The 27,243-nt window shown below is 43.7% G+C and overlaps 1 protein-coding gene across 4 annotated transcripts in view; it reads left to right on the top strand.

The window, feature by feature from the left end:
* Positions 1-27,243, top strand: part of Abhd6 (abhydrolase domain containing 6, acylglycerol lipase) — a 47,197-nt gene that overhangs the window by 17,883 nt on the left and 2,071 nt on the right. For 3 of the 4 annotated variants that reach the window (XM_057770932.1, XM_057770931.1, XM_057770930.1), the window contains 7 exons: positions 4,494-4,646; positions 15,831-15,987; positions 17,597-17,710; positions 19,356-19,488; positions 22,637-22,794; positions 26,743-26,797; positions 26,959-27,059. In XM_057770932.1, coding sequence (XP_057626915.1) covers positions 4,528-4,646; positions 15,831-15,987; positions 17,597-17,710; positions 19,356-19,488; positions 22,637-22,794; positions 26,743-26,797; positions 26,959-27,059 — 837 coding nt within the window. In that variant the 5' untranslated portion in view covers positions 4,494-4,527. Of the gene's footprint in view, positions 1-4,493; positions 4,647-15,281; positions 15,323-15,830; positions 15,988-17,596; positions 17,711-19,355; positions 19,489-22,636; positions 22,795-26,742; positions 26,798-26,958; positions 27,060-27,243 lie in introns of those variants that run through there. The other variant, XM_057770933.1, reaches the window with a different exon arrangement.

The raw sequence follows: 27,243 nt of genomic DNA, 5'->3' as shown, positions 1-27,243 counted from the left end.
AAGATTTGGCGGCTCCATGGTGTCTCTCCGACTCTGCCTTCTTCCTCCCATCATTCAGTTCCATTTTCTCCACCTACCTAAGTTCTGCTCTATCAACAGGCCAAGGCAGTTTCTTTATTCATTAACCAAGAAAAGCAACACACAGAAGGACCTCCCACACCAGCAGCACTGAATAGTTTTAGAAACAGACCAGCAGAAATAAGGAATGAACAAGATTGGTAACTTGCCAAAGTTGTTATTGTATTAGCATGTGTTGATGTAGTTCTATAGAAATATAGTGGGTATCTATGGACTCATTGAACTGGGAGTCTTATGCATAACTGATGCCCAGTGCATGCGTGCCTGGAAAACACTGCATGAGAGAGGCAGAGATATGCAGTAGGGAGACCCACAGGGTTGAGTGAGGGTTCAGGCTGTGCTGCTTACCGACCAGGTGACCTTGGGAGGCGTTCTTGTTGACCTCGTTAAGTTTCAGCGCGAGGCATGTTTCTCATCTCATCATGTTATAAAAGAGAAAATGGAAAGATGTATGTTAATCACTGCACAAGGCTGGCACAAGGGAGTTACTGGTGCATGAATACTGCTCTTACATCTGACTGCGATGGTGGTGGCCACAGTTTTTTGTTGTTGTTGTTGTTGTAAAAGGCATTATTGTTTTGTACAGACCAAGACTTTAGTTGGGAAATTTGATGAATGTCAGCATGTCCAACCTTGTGACATGATGGTGGTACTGTTACTACAAATGTGTAGACCATAAGCAGTCAATATCCTGGGATTCACTGGGCAGGTTGGATGTACCTAGAAGGCAGGAGTCAGTGAGAGTGTTTGTATAGTCTGTTTGCTCTTGTATTTTGCCCTATACCCTGAAGAGTAACATATATACCATCATCAGGATTCTCAGCATTCAAGTCAGGGGCTTTAAAGAGCTCTGAAATGCCATGCCTGATCTCTAACCCCAGACTACACTTGATTTCCCTCATGCAAGGATTTACTGATCTGCCCTGTCTAGTTCCTCTCCATTCTTGTTTATAATGATAAAGACCCTGGACAGGTAGCTACAGTGTTAACATGTGGCGGTGGATGCTGAGTAGTGGGCTCTGTGTGACTCGGAGTGACTCCCATTGCTGGCAGAATGGCCAACTCTTCCTCCTTCTCTTCCTTATTTTGTTGTTTTTTGTTTGTTTGTTTTATATAGAGAATGAATTTCTTATTAGGTGATTACATTGAAAGTCAAGCAAAGAAAAAGGCATCTATTGAGGGAGAGCCGCACCAGCTGCTGTCCTGATGTTACCCCTTCATCCTGTGTTTCAGGGTTCCTGGGGCCTCTACTTTATACCCTAGATTAGTGATAAGAGTAAATCAAACAACAAGCATTGCGGAGAATCAAGAGCTTCTCGAGGTGCTGTTTTAGCTTCTGGGGAGCTGTAAATAGGATGTGAGGCTTATGGAAGGACTAGCTAGATCCTTTGCCTTGATTGCCTGTCATAATTTTAGAAATGTTAAGTCACCAGATTAGGAAAGGGCAGAAGAGACGACGAGAGACGCGTAGAGGAGCCGGTGGCTAGAACGTCCCTAAGTCTAGTGCCCCTCGGTCTGTGACTATGCCCCTCCATGCATCACATCCTCAGAACCACATGTCACCTGCTCAGCATTTTCTTTTGTTTTCTTGCAGCGCCAGGGAGCAAGCCCCAGGACCTAATGCATGATAGACTAGAACACTAGCCCTGAGCTACAATGTTTTTCTACAGGCTCAAGTATTTTTCCTTAAATCAGTGTCTTTTTACTTAAAAATTTATTCTGAAAATTAAGGTACATCCCTAGAACAACTAAACATATTATTAAGAGCCACTGAATGGTTCAGTGGTTGAACTGCTACTCCTGTTGACCTGAATTTGAGCCCCAGAACCCACACAGTGGAAGGAGAGAACTGGGTTCCGCAAGTTGTTCTCTAACCTCCACATGTACGCTGTGGCGTGTCCCCACCTAACGGCATACTCACATACACTTGCACATACAATCTGTTAGAATGAGTGATGGGAACTGTGTTACTGACTAGCTAAACACTTCCAGGAGTTCCTAGGAGCAGATACGATGTCCTCAGAGATGGTCTCTGGCCTTGTCAGGACTTGAACAGCAGAGATAAGTTTCTTAGTGAGTATTGGCATTAACCAGACCCCTTTGCCCCTAAAGCCTGGCTTCATGTTCTCCCATTTCCCAAGCCACCAAGCACTATCTTTGTAAGGGGCCGTAGTCTACAGAATTTCAGGCAACACCCTTATGTGGTTTTCTGAGGTTTGGTCATTAGTAGTTCCTTGTTCTCAAAGTTTTGGTTTTTCTGTCTCTAGCCTACCCCTAGGCACAATGAATGTACCAGCAGGGTAGGGGACCCACCTTCCAAAGGAAAGCAAGGCAAGTCCTTTGTAAGTGAAGAATAGTGCAGAGGTGTGAACAGTTATCCCCTCTTTGTCTGAATCAGCGGTTCTCAACCTTTCTTAATGCATCACCCCTTTAATGCAGCTCATAGAGTGGTGATCCCCACTATAAAATTATTCCATTGCTACTTCATAACTGTAATTTTGCTGCTGTTATGATTTGTAATGTAAATATCTGATATGCAGGATATCTGATAAGTGACCCCTGTGGAAGGGGTCGTGACTCACAGATTGAGGACCACTGGTCTAAGCCATGGCAGTCAGAAAGCATAGCTTTCTCAGTGAGAGCAAGTGTGAGGATTCTCTGGGAAGCCCGAACCTTGTTAAAGTGGTCCTGCTGTATAAAAGTTCCTTCTGCTTGGAAGATGAATTCTGGTAGAAAATTCTTCCAAAGTGGGATGTCTCCAGCAGACACAGGCAGAGGAAGGATTTTTTTCTCTTTATGTTTGCCTACCGTCTCTAGTGCCAGAGCTTGTGATGTACATGACCTTGGGCATGAAATGTTCTAAATCCTAGACTGATGGGACATTGGGTAATTAGCTTCCCAGCTCAGAGTCTGAATCACAGTGGCTTGCTGCACTTTCTAAGGGCATCCTGTAGTCTAGAAGAGTCGTCTTGAAGCTGAATTTTTGCAGCCATCAGCTCATGCGAGATCCACAACCCACTCCTGCAGATTTATGCATGCCTGTTCTTTGCATATTGTGCCAGCAATTCTTTTTTAACCCCCAGTGTTGAACTGGAACCCAGAGCTCTAGATGTGCTAGGCAGGTGTTCTGTCACTGAGCCACACACCTTTCTCCAGCTTTTGTACCTGGAATTTAAGAGACAGCTCCTTCGGGGAGCTTTGTGATTACTTAACTTTCAGGGGGAAACATCGGTCTCTTGTAGCATTACAGGTAATGATTTTCCTTCCCTAAAACATGTTACGTGGAATTAATCCCAACTTGTAACTTTGCTTTTCTCTAGTCTGTTTGTACTTTGTGTGTGCCTTCTGCTATTCTAGGCACTAAGAAAGAACGTAAGTGATTATTCTTGTCCTACGGAGTGAGCTTCTAGAAGAGAGACAGGCCAGCGACTAAAGGATGTTGGGAAAACCACTTCTAGGGACTAAGCAGCTAAGAGGACAGTTGGATGAGCAGAACAGGTTTACGTCCTCTCTGCCTCAGTGCTCTCATCTGTGAAATTGATACAATTCCTCTCTTGATTAGTTATATTTTTAATTTTATGTGTATGAGTGTTTTGCACATGTATGTATGTAAGTACATCAAGTCCATGCCTGGTGCCTGAGGAAGGCAGAAGAGGGCATCAGATCCCCTGGAACTTGGGTACTGAGAACCCAACCCAGGTCCTCTATAAGAGCAGCAAGTGCTCTAACTACTGGGCCATCTCTCCAGCCCCTCATTTGGTTATTATAAGATGCTTGCCTGTAATTTCAGCATTCAAGAAACTGAGGCAGGAGGACTGTGAGTTCCAGGCCAACCTGGGTTACATAGTGAGTTTCAAGCCAGCCTAGGTTGCATAACCAATCAATGAAAATAAAATATTGTAAATCTATAGAAAACTTGAGGGAATAATACATCACAGTTAACATTTCACACACATTACTTTCTCTTTCCTGAGCTTTTAAAAGTGAGTAGTGGATACCAGTCTGTACACGCCCCGTCAAAGCTCATGTCTCCTAGGCATGACAGTCGGCATTGTCCACAGCTACAATTTATCAAATGTTCAAGAATGGTAGCACTGTGCATCCTAGAACCGTCTGATACCCATTGGGTACTCAGATTTCTCCAGTCATCCCGGCAATGTACCCTGTAGTTTTAGTTTTCATTTTTTGTGGCCCACAGTCCTCCAAAGTCTGCCTCCTCACATCTAGTTGCTACATTTGTTTTGTTTTTCTCAGCCTCATTCAGGATCTTTGTCCTTTCTGAGTCTTCCTCTTTTCCCCTGGGATGGCTTCAGTACTGTGCGCATGTCTCCTGATCGCTCATTCAGGATCCTTTCCCTTTCTGCGTCTTCCTTTTTTTCCCCTGAGAGGGCTTCAGTACTGTTCTCTCTCTCCAGCCTCTGCAGGTGTCAACCAGCCTTAGAGAGCAGGATGGATCTCGATGTAGTGAACATGTTTGTGATCGCGGGTGGAACCCTGGCTATTCCAATCCTGGCATTCGTGGCTTCTTTTCTCCTGTGGCCTTCAGCGCTGATAAGAATCTATTATTGGTAAGTCAGCTGTGTAGTGAAGATTTATAAAGTATCATAGTATCCTCATCTCAGCTGTGTAGTGAAGGTTTATAAAGTATCATAGTATCCTCATCTCAGCTGTGTAGTGAAGGTTTATAAAGTATCATAGTATCTTCATCCCCACTTTGTCCTGGTCACTGTTACTCGTCATTGTGTCCTGAGATACTTTAGACTCAGAAAAGTTGAAGGACATCTTGTTTAGAAATCTTTTAAATTTTTTAAAAAATTATTTTTATGTGTGTGGGTGTTTTGCCTGTGTGTGTGTCTATGCACCATGTGTTTGCTTGACACCTACAGAGGCCAGAAGAAGGTGTTGAGTGCCCTGAACTTGGAGTTACAGACTGTTGTAAGATGCCATGTTTGTGATCCCCTGAAGCAGCAGTGAGTGCTCTTGACCACGGAGCCATCTCTCCAGCCCCTCTTTGGGGTTTTAAATGTGTTCTTGAACTGGCAGCTACTTCAAAGCAGGTTCACTGTCTCGAGTTTCTGACAGCATGCTTGCCCTCAGGACCGCTCAGTCTCCCGGGCATGGTTGCTTTCCTAGCCACCAGCCGCAGTGATGTCACTGAGATGTGAACCAGAAGCTCAGAAACGCTCAGTGCCAAGTGCACATTTGGCACTGAATGTTTTAAGATTTACCTGTTTTGTTTGGGTTTTAAGAAAGGATCTCGGTAAGAAGCTGTGGCTAGCCTAGGATTCTCTGTAGGTCAGGCAGGCCTTGAATTCACAGAGATCTGCCTGCCTTTGCTCTGGGAGAGCTAGGATTGAAAGCGTGTGCCAGCACAGCCGTTTGGTTTTGGTGTTTTGAAATAAGAACCTGTAGCACAGGCTAGCTGCAGACTTACTATGAAGATGGCTTCCGATCCTCCCTCCTGCACCTCCCAAATCCTGGGATTACAGGAGTGTAGCACAGGCTAGCCACAGATTTACTATGAAGATGACTCCGATCCTCCCTAATCCTGGGATTACAGGAGTGTAGCACAGGCTAGCCACAAATTTACTATTAGGATGACTCCGGATCCGCCCAATTCCTGGAATTACAGGAGTGTAGCACAGGCTAGCCACAGATTTACTATGAAGATGACTCTGGATCCTCCCAAATCCTGGGATTACAGGAGGTGCCAGCATGCCCAGCCTTGCTCTATATTGTTAATTAGTGAGGTGAAAGAGACAAATGAAGCTTCCAAATATCTACCATTCTCACCACCTTCACCTCAGCCCATCTCGGTATCATCTGTATTTTCCTCAGAGTTAAGACAGTAAATCTATGCCGGGCGGTGGTGGTGCACGCCTTTAATCCCAGCACTCGGGAGGCAGAGGCAGGCGGATCTCTGGGAGTTCAAGGCCAGCCTGGTCTACAAGAGCTAGTTCCAGGACAGGCACCAAAGCTACAGAGAAACCCTGTCTCGAAAAACCAAAAAAAAAAAAAAAAAAAAAAAAGACAGTAAATCTGCGCCTTAATCCCAACACTCAGGAGGCAGAGATAGGCAGATCTTTATGAGTTTGAGGCCAGCCTGGTCTACAAGAGCTAGTTCCAGGACAGGCTCCAAAGCTACAGAGAAACCCTGTCTCGAAAAAACAAACAAAAACAAAACAAACAAAAAAGACATTAAATCTGTGTTTTGGGTGTTGTTTTAAATTTTGTATTTATTATCACTGGGGAAACTTTTATGCCGCAGCTCATCTGTGGAGGTCAGAGGACAATCTGTGGAACTGTGAGTTCTGTTGTTACTGTTTTGAGATAGTGTCTCATTGTAGGCCCAGCTGGTTTATACTCCCTGCGTAGCCCACCCAGATCTAGAACTCAGGATCCCATTTCTGCTGCCCAAGTTCTGAGCCACTACACCTGGCCTTTAAATCCGTTTATTTACAAAGTGATATAAATGGCTTCACTATAACATGGAAGATTTGCCGTGAAAAGGAACTGAATGTAAAAAAGTAAAAATAAACACAGTTACCTTAAATCGTCTCAATAAATGTTAGCCTATCTATTGTTGCCTATTAAAGAATTGAAGCCAGGGCCTGTGCATGCCAGGCAGGGCTCTAGCGCTGACCTGTATTCCTAACTCTTAAAAAGGTTAGCACTTGGAAAGAAAGTGCTATGCTTCATTGATTTTTTTTTTTTTCTGTGCCACTGCCCACTTATGAAATAGAGTATCCTCTCCCACCCCCCTCATGATGAAATGAGTACTGGGTCCTCTCCATACTGTAGATAAACCCCGGGAGATTTATCTGGGCCTTGGGCAGTTAGAGGGAATTTAGGCATGTGGACCAGGAGGCTGGTGCCCTCTCACTGCCCTCCTTTCTGGCTCCCTTTTGTTTCACTGGCGTGTGGAATTTTCCACCAGCTGCTCAGGCTCCAAGCCTTGGAAAGCAGCAAATAGAACAAAGCAGTTTATGATCTCTCATTCTCTCTGCCTTTTCTGCGTGGGTAGGGCTGTCTCCTCTTCATAGGGCCACCCAGGACCCACCTCTGCATTGACAAATCGGACCTTTCGCTGCCTAAATGCCACTGTCAGTGTTGCGTTGCTGAGGCTCCTGGGTAGTCCTGGACTTGGAGAGGTCAGAGCCAGGTCTCCACTTCTTGACCCTGCCAAGGACCTTGCTCCTCCACACACAGACGCCATCATTGTTAAACAATTGAAGTTGAAACAGAGAACGCAGTTTGCAGATGTGGACCGTAACCATGGATATGGCTGCGTGCTGCTGTGTGGTTCCACCCATCGTGGGCGAGAACCAGCCTCAATGTCTCCCGACATCCAAGAGCACATTTTCAGAACCGGTATCAGAGTCGTTTTAATTTTTTTGTTTGTTTTTCAAAGAGGAGAAAGACCTTCTTAGCAAATGTTTTACTGTTTTTACCAAGTTGTAGTGACGGTCATTGTATGAAATTGGGTGGTTCTATTGTATTTACTGTACAATCACAACCACTCCGCCCTCCTAGATCTTTTCCACCTCCCCAAAGTTGACACTATGTAAATTTGTGATCCTCCTGCCTTAGCCGCCCCAGTGCTGGGATTACAGGCTTATCCTGCCATGGCACCAATGTTGAGGGTGATCCCATGTTCCTCGTGCACTGGCCTGGGTCTGTACCTCCCAAACCCCTGTTGAGGGTCCGGCCCCAGTGGAGCGGTATGAACGGATGTGTGAGAAGGTGAGGTTAATGCAGTTCTGCTGAAACTGACTCATTACTACATGGAGTTTGTCACTATAAATCAAGGCAGTATCTTGTATTTTATGATTTTGGTGCATGGCCACTTGCCGTTTGGCTTTCTGCCTTGACTTGAAGCAGCAGAAAACCTTGACCAAAAGCCAAGCAGAAGTCACACCATGGTCTTGGACTTCCCAGCCTCTGGAGCAGTGTTTCTCAACCTTCCTGACGCGGTGACCCTTTAATACAGTTCCTCATGTTGTGGTGACCGCCAACCGTAAAACTATTTTCACTGTTTCTTCATCACTGTAATTTTACTACTGTTGTGAATCGTAAAGTAAATATCTGAATCTATAATAATCTATAGATAATTAGAATGACTAGGTGGATTTGGGGTCTGGGTAGGGAGATGGTCCAGTTGGTTCAGTTCTTGCTGCATGGGAATAAACAACTGAGTATGGCTCTCTAGCAGCCACAGAAACAAAAACAAACGAACAAAAACTGGGTGAAGCATCAGACATCTGTAATCCTGGGTCTGGGAAGCAGAGATGGGAGGATCCCTTGGGGCTTGTTGGCCATTATTATAGTGCCGTCAGTGAGCATCATATTTAATGAGAGGCCCTGTCTTTGGAAAAATAAGGAGGAAGAACAATAGAGGAAGACACCTGGTCCATTTGCACACACACCCACTTACATGTGCATGTGCACACACACACACCAGAAGTGGATTTGCCTAAGTTGCTGAATACAAGATCAATAGCAGGTGCTAGAGCGATGGCTCAGTGGTTAAGAGTACTCATTGCTCTTGCAAAAAGAACCTGGGTTCGAGTCCCAGCACCCACATGGTGACTCACAACCACCCCAGTTCCAGGGGATGCAACAGGAACTCGCATGGTATAATACATGCACGTGAGCAAACTCTTCATACACACAAAGTAAATAAATCATTTTTAAAAATCAATAACCAAAAATTAGAAGCATTCCCATATAACAGAAACAAACAAATGAAAAAAAAAAAAAAAGGTAAATGTTACTACTTACTCTAGTGCCAACAGCTCTCAAATACCTAAAATAAATCTAAAGAATAGTGTGGACGCTATGGCGATGGCGAAATGGGTAAAGGTGCTTGCCACACAAGCCTGATGGACTGAGTCAGTTCCCTGGAAACAAGGGCGGAAGGAGAGAATTGACTCCCAGAAGTTGTCTTCTAACCTCCACAGATATGTCTGCACACACACAAGCATCACAACACACCTACCCACAGGATGGAGGGAGAGAACTGACGCCCAAATGTCCTCTGACCCCCATATTCTCATTGCAGCACACACACACACACAAACAACAACAATAATTAATTTCAATTTTTAAATAATAAAGGTAATAGTCTCTTCAATCCCTTTTTTAAAAGAACGTGGAAGGTCTCTACATAAAAACTAAAAAATATCCATATGAGACAGTTGGTAATACCTAAATTTATGGAAGGATAGACTGTATTTGTGGGTCAAAAGATCTTCTTCTTATAGAGATGTCACATTTTCGTACAATGGCCCCTAAATTAAGTGACTAGCTGTCTTAAATGCCAGTAGGTTTTTCTGGTGGCCTTTGATAAGCAGTGTGCTGGTTAGTTCTTGGTCAACTGGACACAAGCTAGGATCACATGGGAAGAGGGAACCTCAACTGAGACAAGGCCTTCATTAGGTTGGCATGCTCTTGATTAATGACTGATGTGGGCGGGCCCGGCCTACTGTGGGCGGTGCCACCCCTGTGCAGGTGGTCCTGTGTTGTATATAAGAAAGCAGGCTGAACAAGCCAGTAAGCAGTGTTCCCTCCATGGCTGCTGCTTCGTTTCCTGTGTCCAGATTCCTGCCTTGAGTTTGTGCCTTGGCATCTCTTGATGGACTGTGGCCCAAGTCATGTAAGCCAGATAAACCCTTTCCTCCCACAGTTCCTGTTGGCTATGGATCTCTTTCACAGTGATAGAAAGCAAAGTAGAACAGTTAGATTTTTTTTTACTAGTTTCAAAATGTTTAATTTTTATATGATCCTTCAAGTTGGCAGGAAATATTATTAGCCTTATTTTACAGATAAGACTAATGGTTAGGTTAGATTGGAACTGACCTCTTTTCCATGAGAGCAGAGTGAGCTAAAATTAATGTAGTTTGTCTAGAGTTTTAATTTCTCTTTTAAAAGTTTTGATTAGCATGCACCAGCTATAAGCATTAGGGTGAGTATCATTATGACATTTCCATACGCATCTATAATGGACATATCTGTACTGATTGTGTTCACCCCTTGCCACTCTCTCTTGTGTCTCCTCTCTGCTGCTGTCCCTCCACTGTGTGTGTCTGAGTATTTATCTGCATGTGTGTATATTAAATGTGTCTGCCTGGTGCCCATGGAGGGCAGATGAGAAAATCAGATGCCCTAGAGCTGGAATTATAGATGGTTATGATCTGCCATGTGGGTGCTGGAAACGGAACCTATGTCCTTCGCAAGAGCAGCCTGTGCTCTTCATAAGGAAAAGGACAGGGCCAACTAATCAGGGCAATCTTGAAGAATGAAATGAGATGATTTATATTACCAGCTATCAGGACTAATTATGATGTTACGAAAGTCAAGTCGGTATGAAACTGGCACAGAGGACAAACAGAACAATGGACCGGAGGTGTCCGGAAATAGATGCACAGAGATACGGAAAGTGCACTGTATTAGCAAGAAATCCAGCTGGGGAAATGTAAGTGTGACTCTTGGTAGGCAGAATTATTCAATTCTGCTCCTCGAAGATGCGCGCCCCCTTCTCAGAGACTGGCGACTGTGACAGTGTCGTGGTCCTGCTGAATTACAGCGATGGTAAATGTTGTGTGCAGCTGGCTTTAGGACGCCATCCACAGGAGTCTAATCTAATCACCTCAGCCCCTAAAAGCAGAAAGACACACATCTCCATCACGATTCAGTGCTGTTGTTCATTTGAGTCAGAGGGGGCCATCCAGGGAGGAACACAGTTGGGTTGGAGGAGGCAGAGAGTTCTCAACTGACAGCCAGCAAGGACCCAAGGACTTCTGTCCTGTACCCACAAAGAACTGAGTTTTGCCAACAAGCTGAATGGGCTTAGAGCTGAATGAAAGGCAGGCTGGCGGAGGCCTTTATGTCAACACTGTGAAACCCTGAGCAAGGTGCCTGGCTAAGTTCAACTCTCACCTGCACGGGTGATCTAATGAAGGGGGGTTTAAACTCGTCCGAGTTTGTATTTATTTATTTATTTATTTATTTATTTATTTATTTATTTATTTATTATTTTCTGCAGCAATAGGAAAATGAACGCAGCCCATCTGCAAGTTCATAGCCTGAAAATCAAAGCCTGGTAGATTGTAGGTCTATGTAAATGTTCAACAAATCTTAAGAAAACATAGCTTTAAAAAGAAAACATAGGTTTGTTGATTCCCCTTGGGAAGCCTTACCCTCTCTGAGGAATGAATGGAATGTGGCGGGGGAAGAGGGGAGGGAAGGGGAACTGTGGTTGTTGTAAATGAATAAAAAAAAATTAAAAAGTAACTTGGTGATTTCCAATAAAAAAGCAAAAAGAAAAAAGAAAAACATAGGTATTTTTCTTGACATTTGAGGTAGGCAGAATCATGATATAAAAACTTCTAGCCATAAAAATTGTTCAGTTCAGGCTGGGTGGATGTGGTGCACACCTTTAATCCCAGCACTTGGGAGGCAGAGGCAGGCGGAGCTCTGTGAGTTCGAGGCCAGCCTGCTCTATAGATCTAGTTCCAGAACAGCCAGGACTACACAGAGAAATCCTATCTCAAAAAACAAAACAAATCGTTCAGTTTTATTGTATCATCTTAAATGAAGAAATAGTGTTAACCAAAAAGACCAAGCTGGTGTGTAGCTCATTTTGCTCTTTTTGTGTGCCCAGCATGTACCGGCCACTGTGTTCAATCCTTAGCACAGTTTCTCCCCAAGGGAAGACTATTTGGGAAGTAAAAATGCATACCAAGGTTGGCATTATGTATTTGCAGTAAGTCTGTTCATAAAGAACTTGCACCCAGCGTATATAAAGAATTCCAGGGCCTGGAAAGATGGCTCGGCAGTTAAGAGCACTGGCTGCTCTTCCTGAGGTCCTGAGTTCAGTTCCCAGCAACCACGTTTGTCACAACTGTTTGTCAGGAGATCTGGTGCCCTCTTCTGGCCTGCAGGGATACATGCAGACAGAACACTTATTTATAAATAAATAAAAAGTTAATAATAAAAAAAAAGAATTCCTCCTGTAGCTCTAAAAAAAAAAGCATATAACTCAGAGACAGAAAACTCAGATACTTTACAGAGATGTATCTGCTAGACAGTTAGCATAAAGGACACTCAAAACCACAATAATTCTAAATACTTGCTTAGTGTTCAGATCTGAACTGAAAACAAAACACAATGAGATACTATTTATTACCTTTCTATTAGAAAGGCTAAAGTTACAAACAGAAACAAGGGACTGGAGAGATGGCACAGCAGTTAAGAGTATTGGCTGCTCATCCGGAGGCTTCAGGTTCCATTTCCAGCATCCACATGGTGGCTCACACCATCTGGAACTCCAGTTCTGGAGGATCTCACTCTTTTCTGGCCTCTGAGAGCACCAGGCATGCATGTGGTGCACAGACATAGACAGAGACAGAATATCCATGATCCATAAACATAAAAATAAATATGCTTCAAAAACAAAACCAATTTGATTAGCAATTCTAACTGTTGGGAAAAACATAGTGGGGCTGCTTCGATGTCTAAAACAACAGAACTGTACTTAAACGGTCTCGTGGTTCTGGAGGCCAGGAACATGGAATTGGGCCTAGTTCTCTTTGGTGGTTGAGGGAGACTCATTCCTTGCCTCTTCTGAGTTTCTGCTGAATGCTGCGTTCCTTGAGGCATTGTGCTGGTTCAGCCTGTTCCCACACATCCTTCCTGAGTGTTTTCTCGTGCTGGGGAAGGGACCTAGGTTCCCACAGGCATCTCACTGCTGTGTCACGTACCCAGCTCTTCTGTTTGTGTTTCTGTTACCTGATTTTTTTTTCTCAAGTTTTCTTTTTCATTAAGGTTTCTTCTTGTCTCTCCGGTACAAACTAATCTTGGAATAGTTAATAGGCCAATTTAAAAAATTCTTGGTGGCTAACACCAGATTGCTTCCTAGAAAGGTAGGGCATTAGAACTGGTCTAAAAGAAAAAGGAAAAATCCTGTTTTTCTAATTTGAAAGTCTACATACAAAGAAGCTATAAAGGAACCAGAATTTCAGGGCTGGAACAGTGGTTCAGTGGATAAGGGCAACTGGCTGCTCTTCCAGAGGACCCAAGTTTGATTCCCAGCACCTAAATAAATGCTTGCAACCAAATGCAACTCCAGTTCCTAGGAGATTCAATGCCCTCTGCTGGCCTCAGTGGGTACCAGCTGTGCCTGTGGTATGCAGGCAAAACACCCATACACATAAATTTTTAAAAAAAAAATTAGAATTTTTTTCTGATGTGCTGACATACGCCTTTAATTCCAGCACTTAGGAGGCAGAGAGTTCAACGCCAGCCTGGTCTACATAGTAAGTTCTGAGACAGCCAGGATTACATAGAGAGGCTCTGTCTTAAATAAATAAATATAAAATTAAAAAATTAGAATTTCATCAGGAAATACCATATTTCCAGTTAAGGGTACATCACACCCTGGTACCATAGGAGGAACTGACTAGAAAAGCTCGCAGTTTGGATATCTTAACTCATAGCTAAATCTGTGCGTTATTCCTGGCTTTTGTTCCATTATTCCTATAAGGGCAGGTAGAGAGAAGGTGGAAGATTTTCTCTCCCCAGTTCTGGCTGAAACTAAATAAATCAATTTTCTTTCGCCAGTTCCTGAATTTTTTAGAATGACTAGCAAGGGACATAAGAATCCAGTGAGGAGCCGGTGGCGCACGCCTTTAATCCCAGCACTCGGGAGGCAGAGTCAGGCGGATCTCTGTGAGTTCGAGACCAGCCTGGTCTACAAGAGCTAGTTCCAGGACAGGCTCCAAAACCACAGAGAAACCCTGTCTCGAAAAACCAAAAAAAAAAAAAAAAAAAAAAAAAAAGAATCCAGTGATGTAAAAGGATTATTTTATTGCATGTTTGTATTTTTTTAGTGAACTTGAGCATGTTTCCTATGTTTGTTCAACATTAATGTCTCTTCTGCTCTAAGTTATTCTTTCATTTATTTTACCCAATGTCGAATTAAGTTTTTGGTGTGGTCCGTATCAGTTTGTACATATTAAGGATATCAGTCCTGAGCTGAGGGTGTAGCTAGTGGTAGAATGCTTACTTAGCAGGAGTTAAGCCCCAGGTTTGTCCCAGGAGAGGTGGGGATGAGAACAATGTGCGGTTATCATATTTGTTTCAAATATTACCTATAGTTTTCCCCTTGAATTTTAGCAAATGACATACTTGGAAAGAGATCATTTTTTAGATATAATGCTAACTGCTGTTTGTCGAGTATTACCATGTGCTGTGTCTTGAATAAACGTTTTTGTGTGGCCTGGGGCTGGAGAGATTGCTCAGCGGTTAAGTCTGCTGCCTGTTCTTCCAGAAGGCTGGAGCTCACTTCCAGTCCCTGCCTTGGGTGGCCCACAATGGCCTGTCATTGCAGCTTCAGGGGACACAAGGGGACACGGTGCCCTCTTCTGACTTTTGAAAGCACTATACTCACATGCATACACACACATGTATATATACACACATGTGAACACATGGACACACGAATAAAAACAATCCAAAAAACTTTACATATGGATTATTATATTTAATATTGAACATAGCCTTGGTGGAATACAATGTTTCCCCCTTGTTGTCAGTGAAAAATTATACATTTTAGGTCATTTAGCCAATAGCTGGGCTATGAATGAGCAAACAAACTCATGTTATAGAACCATTATTTAGAATACTAAAATAGGCCTGCTTTCTTCCTATAATGAGTCTTAGGCAAGCTAGTTTTATTACCATTTTAATGTTTTGAGTAGGCAATGCAGTCATTGCAAAACGATCAGAAGGAATAGTCCTAGCTCTCCGTGGCTCCTCTCTTCCCCTTCCTACTCTTTACCTCTTTCTCTGCTTCTACTCCGATCCTTGATGGTGCCTTGTGATACACCCACACTTTTTGTTTGTAGATCCAAGTAAACATGATTATATAGCGCTTAGGTCATACAAAACGTTAACATTGTTTCCGTTCACTTACTTTTGCAAGACTTGACTGCTGCTTTGGTATAAAGTCTGTTACAGGGAAGATACTGGGATAATTTAATTTTATTTTATCTTTGAAGAGATTTTTTTTTTCATGCTGAGTGTTCAGTTTGTTTCAGTTAGTAATTTTGTATTGAAATGGATTAGAGGCCAAGCCACAGCTTTGCCAAGGCTTATATAACTAACAGAAGCTGAGCCTTCAGTCTTCGCTGTGTGTTGTGAGGAATGAAACCAGAGAGCAAGCAGTGCAGAGAGATCTTGAGCAGTAAGTTAGTTCTGGAGTCTTGGGAGCACTTTAACAAAAGGTGTTGTGTGTCGTGTCCTGTTTGTTTTTCACTGAGCTTTGAGAGCTGTCTAACAGAAGGGGTTGTGTGTAGTGTCCTGTTGTTTGTTTTGTTTTTCATTCAGGTGCTAGTTCTTTATGCCTTTTAGTTTTCTCATTTCTGTATTACCATATATTAACTGCACAGCGTAATGAGTTTTATGATATTTTCATGCATGTATGTAGCGCATACTGATCCTGTTATTCTCTCCTGTTCATCCATCATCACCGCCCCCCCCCCCACACACAAACACATACACACCCTGCTACCCTTCTGCTTTCCAAACACATGTGACCTACTTCTCCTCTTAGTGCTCCTGGAGAGAGAAGTAAAGGATAAGAGCTGGGAGAAGCATCTGCGTCGCCACCAAGTAGACTCTCTAGAGAGGACCTGTGCCCCTCCCAAAGTCACTACCTGAACATGCTTGTGTCTTGCCTTTCTTCACCATAGGTACTGGCGGAGGACACTGGGCATGCAAGTTCGCTATGTGCACCATGAGGACTATCAGTTCTGTTACTCTTTCCGGGGCAGGCCAGGACACAAACCGTCCATTCTCATGCTGCATGGCTTCTCTGCACACAAGGATATGTGGCTCAGCGTGGTCAAGGTACACTCCCAGACTCTTCCATCATAGAAGGAGAGGGGTGGGAACACAGTTCAAATTCATCTTAAAATTAACAAAGTACATTGCTCAGGCCTTTTTTGTGTTACAGAATTGACTGAGTAGGATTTTTTGTTTTATTTTTTTCAAGACAGGATTTCTCTGTAGCTCTGGTGCCTGTCCTGGAACTAGCTCTTGTAGACCAGGCTGGCCTCAAACTCACAGAGATCCGCCTGCCTCTGCCTCCTGAGTGCTGGGGTTAAAGGTGTGCGCCACCACCACCCGGCCTGATTGAATAGTATTTTAAAAAAACTGCCTTTGGAATCTTCTCACCATGGAGATATTTTTAGGTGGGGGTGGGATGGGGGTGTTAGAACGCTCCCATGATGCTCAAGCCTGGGCCTTTCCCAAGTGTTTGTTCTTGCGCATTCCTTTCCTTTCCCTGCCTGCCCCGAAACTCCTCATCCTTCTGCTATTTGTTCTTTTTTCTTTCCTTAATCATTTAGAGAAATGGTCTTGATCTGGCAGCTTTTCAGAATCCTTTTCCAAGTCATTTTTGTGCTGTTGGACTTGTGTTGCCTCTCACTGTATTTTGGGAGAGTGACTAGCTAGCTGGTGGAGGGTGTGACTGAGGCTGGCATTTGTCTCGAGAAAGCAGCATCCTACTTCAAATAGGACAACTTCTAAGAGATCATAAGTGTCACTAGAAGGGAAAGCGCATGTGCCATCTTTCCAGATGCCACCGTGAGGACAGCCATCTTCAAACCTTTAATCCTTTTTGTCCCCCCTTCGTTAAACATCTTTGATATGTTTTCAGACTCATGGATAAAAGTCAGTGCATCTTTTAAACAGAGGAAAGGTGATTTGGGGGAATGATCATCTCAAGAATTAGGTCTTGATGAAGAAATAAAAGAAAGTTGAAACGAGCCTTATGGCTTTGGGGAAAAGTATTGCTCCTTTGACTCTGGTCTCTGGGAACTGCTCAAGGCTCTGGGAACCATCTCTCCTGATTCGAAGCCACATGGCTGGAGGAAGTATGGCATGGGAAGGAAAAGAAGTAGCACTGAGCAAACAGTATTAAGGAGTTTTAAGATGTGGGCTTAGAGGAAAAAGCACTTGCCATGCAAGCCTGGTAGACTGAGTTTGATCTCTGGAACCCACATAAAGGTGGAAGGAGAGAATTGATATTTAAAACATAATGGCAAGTGAGTTCAAGGCCAGCCTGGTCTAGAAGAGCTAGTTCCAGGACAGGAACCAAAAAAAGCTACAGAGAAACCCTGTCTCGAAAATCCAAAAAAAAAAAAAAAAAAAAAAAAAAAAATGGCAAATATTTAAAAAAATTAAGTGCAAGATGTAAGCCTGCTAGCCTGAGTTTTGCATCCTCTCTCCAGTCACCCACTGAGCCTCTCTTCATCTGTGTGCCATTCCTGAGTTCCTCTCCTCCATATGAGGCTCTGTTGATACTTACTCATATATATCACGGAAGACATGTGGAGGATCAGAAACATAATCTCAGTGACTCTCTGAGTCACTGGGTAGAGGGCAGCTGCTACCTCACCAGAGAAATGGGCAGACGTGTTTTTCTAGATCACATACTGACTGTCTGGGTCTTCAGTTCCTTCCCAAGAACCTGCACTTGGTCTGCGTGGACATGCCTGGCCATGAAGGTACCACCCGCTCCTCCCTGGATGACCTGTCCATAGATGGGCAAGTTAAAAGGGTACACCAGGTAAGCCGGAGGCTTTACTCGAACTGCCTAGATTTGATGTGGGAATGTCTATCTGTTGCTTTCATTGGTTAATTAATAAAGAAACTGCTTGGCCTGATAGGTCAGAACATAGGTGGGTGGAGTAGACAGAATAGAATGCTGGGAAGAAGGGAAGTGAGGCCAGATGCAATGGAGCCAGCCTCCAGGTCAGACATGCTGAATCTTCCCTGGTAAGCCACCACCTCGTGGTACTACACAGATTATTAGAAATGGGTTAATCAAGATGTGAGAATTAGCTAATAAGAGGCTGGAACTAATGGGACAGGCAGTGTTTAAAAGAATACAATTTGTGTGTTGTTATTTCTGGGGCAGCCTGCCCGCAGCTCATCACTACATAGATTGTATCTTCTCACATATGGAAAGCAGGCAAGAGTTGCACACTGGTTCATAGCCACGTTGTAGTACATTCTGTCTCCAAGTGATTGCAAACAAATTGGTAGCCTAGGGATATCTTTGGTCCGTTCAGGAGAGCCTGAACTCGTTACAGATCTATTTCCTTTAAGTCTATTGTACTTTTTTGTTTTATTTTTTGAAATAGGGTATCATGTAGTGGAAGGTTGCCTTGAACTTCTGATTCTCCTGCCTCCACCTCCCAAGAGCAATGATTACAGCAATGTGCTACCAGGAGTGTTATTTGTGGTTCTGGGAATCAAGTACAAAATCAAGGAGTTCATGCATGCTAACCAAGCGCACTACCCACGGGGTTACATCCCTTGCCGATTCATACATGAAGAAATGTAATCTGGGCAGTTTCTTAGCCCTCTGAAAAGGCATTTAGAGTTCTACAGAACTGTTCCCCTGTGGAGGTCTATTTTTCCGCTTGTTTGGTAGGGGCAGAATCTTTACATTTTGCTGTATTTTAGTATCTATCTCTGGCCCTCTCTTAAGGTTATGATTACCCATGAGCCCTTTCTTAACAGAATAGTTTGTTTCAGGTTCACATTGATGTTTTTTTCGAAATAAGGATATTTAGTTGATCATTTCTGCCTCCACTACTAAACTATATATTTTAACAAGGGCTTATCGTCTGGCTCTTTGCTGTATCCTCAGCAGCTAACCATAGTTCCTTGTAAATAACACATATCCAGTAATATTTTTCCAGTGAGGGACAAGTGTGTAGATCATTGACTGGACAGATGTCTAGTCAGAGAGGGCTTCAAATGAAGCAGGAGCCATCAGACTATGGCTCCAGAGCTGCCACCTACTTTTGTAAACTAAATTTTGTTGGAACACAGCGTGCTTGCTTACTTAGGTATGTATTGTCTCTGGCAGCCTTTGTGACACAGCAGCTGAGCTGAGTAGTTACAACAGGGACCAGATGAACCATAGGAAAAAACCACTGCTGCCTTGACTTTTTACAGAACGGTTTATGACTTAATAAGGGGATCCTTGTTGTTTGATTTTATATTTCGAAATGACCCTACAGCCATATGCGCCCTGTAAAGCAAACTATAAATCCATTACAGGGCTCAACTAGATAACTGGGTGTGATAGTGTCAGAGCCAGCAGAGTGTTCAGTTTTACTGAGGGGAGGCATCTCTGCTCTGCAGTAGTCGTCACTGACATCTCAGCCGTAACCATGCTTCCTTTTCATTTCTCCTCCTAGTTTGTAGAGTGCCTTAAGCTGAACAAAAAGCCCTTTCACCTTATAGGCACCTCCATGGGTGGCCACGTGGCTGGAGTATACGCCGCTCACTACCCAGCTGATGTCTGCAGCCTGTGTCTTGTGTGCCCTGCTGGTGAGTGACGTGACCAGAGCAACCGGTGACTTGAATTTAAAGAAGCATCCACACAGCTTCTGCTGTGGCTCCTTTAAAAATTTATCCTTCTGATATAGACCCCAGAGATAGGCATTGCTTGTGTGATGAGAACCATAGCCAGGCTGAATTAACTGGAGTCAGCCCTGCTCCACAGAGAAGAGGGGAGGGGGTGGAAATTTAAGATTGATTGTTTACATGTGAAGAGGTGGAAACAAGCCCGGCTGGAGGCAGAGGCAGGCGGATCTCTGTGAGTTTGAGGCCAGCCTGGTCTACAAGAGCTAGTTCCAGGACAGCTCCAAAGCTACAGAGAAACCCTGTCTCGAAAAACCAAAAAAAAAGAAGAAGAAGGGAAACAAGTTAGGATCATACCCTACCTACATTTTTCTTTATAAGCTTTGTCTTTGAAATGATTTTAATTTTTTTAAACTTTTTTATATTTTATAAAACATTTATTATATATATATTTTTTTAAAGATTTATTATTACAGTATCCTGCCTGTAGGCCAGATGAGGGCACCAGATCTCATTACAGATGGGTGTGAGCCACCATGTGGTTGCTGGGAATTGAACTCAAGACCTCTGGAAGAGCAGTCAGTTCTCTTAACCGCTGAGCCATCTCTTCAGCCCTATATTATTTTTTTAAGCAATCTTTTCTCATTTTACACACCAATCTTAGTTCCCACTCCCTCCCTTCCTCCCACTCTCCCCACTTTCTCCCCACCCCACCCGCCATTCACTCCTCAGAGAGGGTAAGGCTTCCCATGGGGAGTCAACAAAGTCTAGTCCATCACTTTGAGGCAGGACCAAGGCCCTTCTCCCCATATCTAGGCTGAGCAAGGCATCCCTTGAAAGAGAATGGGCTTCAAAACGCCAGTTCAAGCAGTAGGGATAAATCCTGGCCCCACTGCCAGTGGCCCCACTGGAATTCTTTTAGATTTACGGAATGTTGACAAGGTACTGCTGAATCCCATATGCCCTTTACCCAGTTCTGTCTGTTGTGAACAGCTCGCATCAATCACACAGTGACTGTGCCACAACCATGGAGTCAAGCTTGGTGCCCGACGATTAACTGAATCCCAAACTTTATTTGAATTTGATTTCATTTTTCCAACCATGTTGTTTTTGTGTATCAGAGTCCAGTATAGGATACCACAAGATATTAAACCTAAGATTAATTTTTTTCTTAAAAATATCCAAAAGCTACAGAGAAACCCTGTCTCGAAAAATTATATATATATATATATATATATATATATATATATATATATATGACTTTGGGGGGCAGTGACAATATAAATTAAAAGAGAAAAGATGTAAAGGCTAATGGGAAAAAAGGAATGTCATTATTTGATCATCTGTCAGGATCTGACTTTTCTATGATGCTGAATGTCAAATCCAGGGTTAGTAGGTTAGTCCTACAGGCCAAGCAAGTACTCTGCTACTGAGCTCCTTGTCCACATCTTAAGTTAGTTTGTTTCTAATAGAGATGTCATCTTAGAACAACTTCTAAAGGGTATTACAGGAAGTTATGAGGCCATCTTTGAAAGCTTTTAAGACCACCTGATGAAATTGCCTATGCTCTCAAAGGACATATTCCATGATTAAAATGAAAGAGGAGTCTCTGTGAAACAGTATTGGATCTGAACAAATCTGGGCAGGTTGTGTGAATCCTCGCCCATCCCCCAAGTTAGGCTCTTGCTACAGCTGGCTTTAATTCGCTGTGTATGTAGCCTAGGCTGGCTTCAAACGTGCATTCCTCTTGTCTTAGACTCCTGTGTGGCTAAGATTACAGGAGCACACCATCTCAGCAGGCTTTTCTGGACATAGATTTATAATGTGTGGTTTTCTTTGGTGGTAGGAGAAAAAAATTGATGCTTAGTGTCTTCTTTGGTCCACTTTGTTGATGTGGGATCTCTTTCTGAACCTGGAACTTGCCAGTTATGGCTAGTCTAGCTAGCAAGCTGGCTACAGGCTCCCCTGTTTTTATCTCCAAGGGTTGAGATTGCAGGTGGCTGATACAGCTTCTACAGGGGGCTCTAAATGCCCATCCTCATACTTACACAGCAAGAGCTTCTTATGCACTGAGCCATTTCCCTGACCGTAAGATGTTGGTTTCTAAAGGATGGCTAGTATTAAAGATGCAACTGCCTGTCTGTTTTTAACATAAGGTCTCATGTAATCAAGGCTGGTCTTAAACTCCTAATCTTTCCACGTCTACCTCCCAAATTCTGGGATTCCAGGCCATGCCTAGCTTTCCCCTGAAATCTAGTTCTTCGTCTATGTTAAACCAAGAAGTAGGCTCTTTCCCTACTATATGATGTTAGCTATCAGAGTCTCTTGTGTCACGTGACAGTGAGCAGTCTCGAAAGGAGTCTCCCCTCTGCTGATATTCTCTGGAGGAAAAGCCTATGTGCCGCACTTACTTTCTTTCCCTTGTGTCTTATGCATTGGCCACAAAGGGGAGGGCATCCAGGTCAGGGGAGGGAGCTGCCGGTCATGGCAGCCCTGTGCTTTCTTTCCATCATACGGGTCCTTCAAGCTCCTTAAAGTAATTACTGCAGGCTGAAAGCAGTGCAAGTGAGGCACCATCTAGTCTTCCCACACTCCACCGTTCTCATCCCTGGACAGCTTGTTGAAATGCAGATTCTGATTCGAGAAGCTTGGGGATAGCCTGAGTTTCTGCGTGCCATGGTGTGTGCAGTCAGTCCTAAAACATAATGCTGTCGCTTTAATCTGTACTAGCTTAGAATTTATCATGTAGCTACATATGCTGGCCCTGAACTTGTGATTCTCCTGTCTCCGCCTCTTGAGGCATGTATGTACCTCCATGCTTAACTCCAACCCTAAAATATCTCAGATGATATATTTTTTTCCAGTGTTTCTCAGAATATGATTTTTACTTTGAGCAAGGGTGCTAGTGTCAATTAAAAAGTGATCTTCTAACCAGGTGGTGGTGGTGCACGTCTTTAATCCCAGCACTCAACGAAGAAAGAAAGAAAAACAAAAGGATCTCCTAGTGAAAGAAACCTGACGTGTTAAGCTGAGTTTGTCACTGAACATGTCCTGCACACAGGTGCACAATACACCTGGTAGGTGTATCATCTGGCTCTTTTGTTTTGCATCCCAGGCCTGCAGTACTCAACTGATAATCAGTTTGTACAACGGCTCAAAGAGCTGCAGGACTCAGCTGCCATTCACAAAATTCCCTTGATCCCGTCTACCCCAGAAGAGATGAGTGAGATGCTCCAGCTCTGTTCCTATGTCCGGTTCAAGGTGCCCCAGCAGGTATGTGTGTCATGGCCACACCCTTGTCCTCCACACAGCCTCCCCAGTGTGTCCTTTGGCGTCTACTGTCTGACTCCATTCTGTTTGCTCCAGTTGTTCAGCATGTAGCTCACCAGATGCCTGTGATATGTCAGACACCACGCTGAACACTATGGTAAATGTATAACACAGGGAATTTTCCTGGGCAGATATAGTCCAGTGTGGGAAGGAGACAACTAATAGACAGAAATTTATAAATTGTAAACAATTTTAGAGGTGAAGTGAAGGTGGTGTAAGTATTTAAAGTGGGGAGATAGGGGTAGCTTGATAAAGTAACTTGAGGGGTCGTGTGTAGAGTGGAAAAAACATACACAGATCCATGGCCATGGAAGAAAGCAAGTGGCTGAAGCCTAGAGAGTGAAGGAGAAAGGAGCTGGAAAGAGAGTCAGGGGCTAAATCACATTCTCCATTTTAAAAAATTAGAAGACTCTTAGACTTGTACATTTAAAAAAATATTTTGAATGAATCCAAAGGGCTTTTTATCTATGAGGGTTATATTTGTTGATGCTGAAACTCAAAAAATTTTTAAAACACCAAGATAGACATTTGCCATAAGAGATGATAGCTTGTTAAATAGGCACCAAACAATAGGGTGCTTTTAGAGAACGTGGGTGAAAGGCAATGACGTTGAGTGACATTGAAGATGAGCACAGTGTGACCTCGTGGTCTCCTAAGAGCTGCTGAGAAAATCTTGTAATTTGTGGGAATGAGTCTTTTTTTTTCTAAGCGAAGTAGGAGAGCCACTGAAGGACTATAGGGGACACAAATAAGAACAGAGGCTACTTAGATTATGCTGTGGCTTAGAGATGATGGTACGGACTGGAGTAGCAGCACTGGCTGAGATGGGTTGTGAGAAAGAATGGACAGGACTAAGGGCGGGTCGGAAGTGGTGTTGAGAAAGAAAAGTGAGCAGTGACTTCCAGTTTTACCCAGACTGAATGGGTAAAGTAGCATTTTCTGAGCAAGGAAAGGAGAAGAGGAAGTTCAGGTTTGGGACATATGCTGAGTTCCATTTTGGATATATCAAGTTCAGATTGCTTTTGAGGCCTCCAAGGGATGTGTCAGGCAGGCAGTTGGATATTTAAGTGGTGCCGAGGGAAGTCCAGGCTAAATGTAAAGCAGGAGGTAGAGGAAGATATCGAGGACCGTGTGTCTGAACGAGGTCATTTGAGGAAAAGGAACAGAGAGGAAAGTCCACAGCTGAGACCTTATAAACCCAGATTATCTCCCTGTGTTGTAAGCAATGGACCCTGCCTCAGGGTGAGGTGAGGTCCTCCTAGGCTGTGAGAATGGACGCTGTACAGACTTTGTGACCATGACTTAGTTAATAAGGGCAGCACACTTCTGGGGAAGCATCCCAATTCTGTGTCTGTGGTGTAATCTGTCCTCGATATCTTTTTAGTTCTGAAGTGGCACTGTCCTCCTCTAGCTGTGATATCCTTAGAATATTGTTTCCAAAGGAGACTCAATGCTTTCAGCTGTCAGGGATGAGAAAACACTGGGAGCTGGGCAGTGGTGGTGCACACCTTTAATCCCAGCACTCCGGAGGCAGAGACAGGCGGATCTCTGTGAGTTCAAGGCCAGCCTGGTCTACAAGAGCTAGTTCCAGAACAGGAACCAAAAGCTACGGAAAAACCCTGTCTCGAAAAATAAAAATAAATAAATATATATATAAATAAATAAATAAATGAGAAAAAAGAGAAAACACTGGGAGAAAATACATGTTGGCTTCGGAAGCCTCTCTTTCCCAGGAGGGTAGGGCCACATGCCATTGAGTCCACTAGGCCATCTTGAGGTTGTGTTTGTTCACAGGAGCTCTGTCCTCTGTAAGACCAGGCCTGTCTATCTCTAGCCTTTAGCAGTGCACTTCCATGAAGAAGGTCCCAATTATATAGGTTGCGTAGGTGGTGGATATAGTATAGGATGCCTTAGTATCAGAGAAAGTCGGTGGATATGTAGGTACCGGATAGAGAGATGTATGAGTTAATGCATTTGTATGCTTATGTGGCTTAAGGCTGCAGGATGGAACGGTGAGTGGATGGTTGTTAATTGGTTGGTTGTTTGGTTGGATGGGATGATGGCTGGATAATATATGGTGGATGGATAAGCAAATACAGTAATGAATACAGGATTCAGGGAAACAAGATGAATGGATAAATTTATCGATCAATTAAGCTAGTGGTCCTCAACCTATGGGTTGCAACCCATTTGGTTGAACAACCATTTCACAGAGGTCACCTAAGACCATAGGAAATATGAGATATTTATATTACAATTCATAACAGTAGCAAAATTGTGGTTATGAAGTAGCAGTGAAAATAATTTTATGGTTGGGGGTCACTACAATGTGAGGAACAGTGTTAAAGGATCACAGCATTAGGAAGGTTGTGAAGCACTGAATTAAGCAGAGTTGGAGAAGCAAGAAGAAATGTCTGTCATGGAACACAGTGTTATTAAATAACAGTCATTTCCCTCACCTCTGTGCTTCTACACAGAACCTCTGTGATTCTAGCCATGCTTTAGAGAGCTGGTTTAGTCCAAAGCAGCCGTGGTTTAATATATTAGTGAGCTTTCTATCGTGGTGGGAAAATACCCGAGAGCATCATGGGTTCAGAGGTTTCAGGCCATGGTTACTTGGCCCCTTCACTTTGGTGAGGCAGGACATCATGGCAGGAAGCATGCAGTAGAGCAGAACTGCTCATCTCTCGGTGGACGGGAAGCAGACAGGGATGGAGCCAGGGTCCCAATATATCATTCAAAAGCATATCACCGGGGCTGGAGAGATGGCTCAGAGGTTAAAAGCATTGCCTGCTCTTCCAAAGGTCCTGAGTTCAATTCCCAGAAACCACATGGTGGCTCACAACCATCTGTAATGGGGTCTGGTGCCCTCTTCAGGCCTGCAGGCATACACACAGACAGAATATTGTATACATAATAAATAAATATTAAAAAAAAAAAAGCATATCACCAATGACCTCTCCAAGTAGGTCGCACCTCAGTGGCACCACAGGCTAAAGACCAAGCATTTTTAGTGCGTGTTTTTTTGAGGAATATAACACTAGTCTTCCCAACTTTGGCCTGCATAAGACTCCTGAGAAGGTGTGGTGAAGGAGTCTGGACTGTCCCTCATGGATGAGAGGACTGACAGCTACCTCTGTGAGCCCTCTGCTTTGACTTTGAGTCCTGAGGCAAGGAACTGCTTTACAGATGGCCATAGCCACCTATTTGTGTTAGTAGCCCAAGGCTTGGAGATCTGGCCTGTCTATATTTGCTCAGTGCATGCTAGGCTAGCGCTCTGTCAACTGAGCTATGTATGTCCCCAGCTCCATCATTGTTTATAGGATCATCAGTCCTTATGGTTCAATTTTGTTCTGCATTTGAATAGTATTGCCTAATGATCTGATATTTTGTTTACCCAATTTTTTGTCTCGAATTAAACCAAGAGTTTCTCAAGATGCCATGCTAGTGTCTTTAACGTAGTGTGCAGACCTCTGGCTTTGCAGCATTTCCCAAGTTCCTCCCTAGTTTTTTATTACTACTGTTTTTTAATGTGAAAGGTGCTTTGCCTGTGTATTTGTGCACCACATGCATGAAGAGCCTTTTGGAGGCCGGAAGAGGGCATCAGAGCCCTGGAACTGGAGAGAAAGGTTGTTGTGAGCCGCCTTGTCTGTGCTGAGAATCAAACCAGATCGTCCAGAGCAGCAAGTGTTGTGACTGGGCTTTCTCTCCAGCTCAGTTTGTTTTTTTTAAAGCCTCCCAATTGTATTCTGCCTTCTGAGGGTTCACAAACCCAGCCCTAGGTAGTGCGGGAAAGTGCTGAGCTTTCTCTCCTGTGCTGCCCCAGAGCCATAAGAGGCTGGAGGAAGTGAGACTTCTCTTGTTTTCTAACTTTGCATTCTTCATCCTCAGATCCTTCAAGGCCTTGTTGATGTTCGCATCCCTCATAACGGCTTCTACCGGAAGTGTAAGTAGCAGTACCCCTGCTCCACCTTGCAGCTTGGTGGCTGGCTTCCTTGTAATTTGTAAACCTCTGTCTGTGGAGTGGTCCGAACCTGATGAAGCTCTAGCTGTTGTGGTACCTGTGAGACCCTGCATACATTCACTATGTGTTTCTTTCCTTACAAGTGTTTTTGGAAATCGTCAGCGAGAAATCCAGATACTCTCTGCATCAGAACATGGACAAGATCAAGGTCCCAACACAGATCATTTGGGGAAAACAAGACCAGGTATGTCACAGGGCCCTGTGGAAAAAAGCAAGCAGTGATCTGTAAAGTGGGCCTCCCTGGTGGGTTTCTTGTGTCACAGTTCTGTGAGCTGAGAACAATGACATTTGACTTTTATGCTCCATCATACTCTTTTCTGCCTACCCCACTTGAGGGTGCTGGAAACCTCAAGTTGATGAGACTAAAG

The sequence above is a fragment of the Chionomys nivalis genome, chromosome 5 (assembly GCF_950005125.1).
Source record: "Chionomys nivalis chromosome 5, mChiNiv1.1, whole genome shotgun sequence".
NCBI classification, from domain to species: domain Eukaryota; kingdom Metazoa; phylum Chordata; class Mammalia; order Rodentia; family Cricetidae; genus Chionomys; species Chionomys nivalis.
This window is presented reverse-complemented; position numbering and strand designations above follow the sequence as displayed.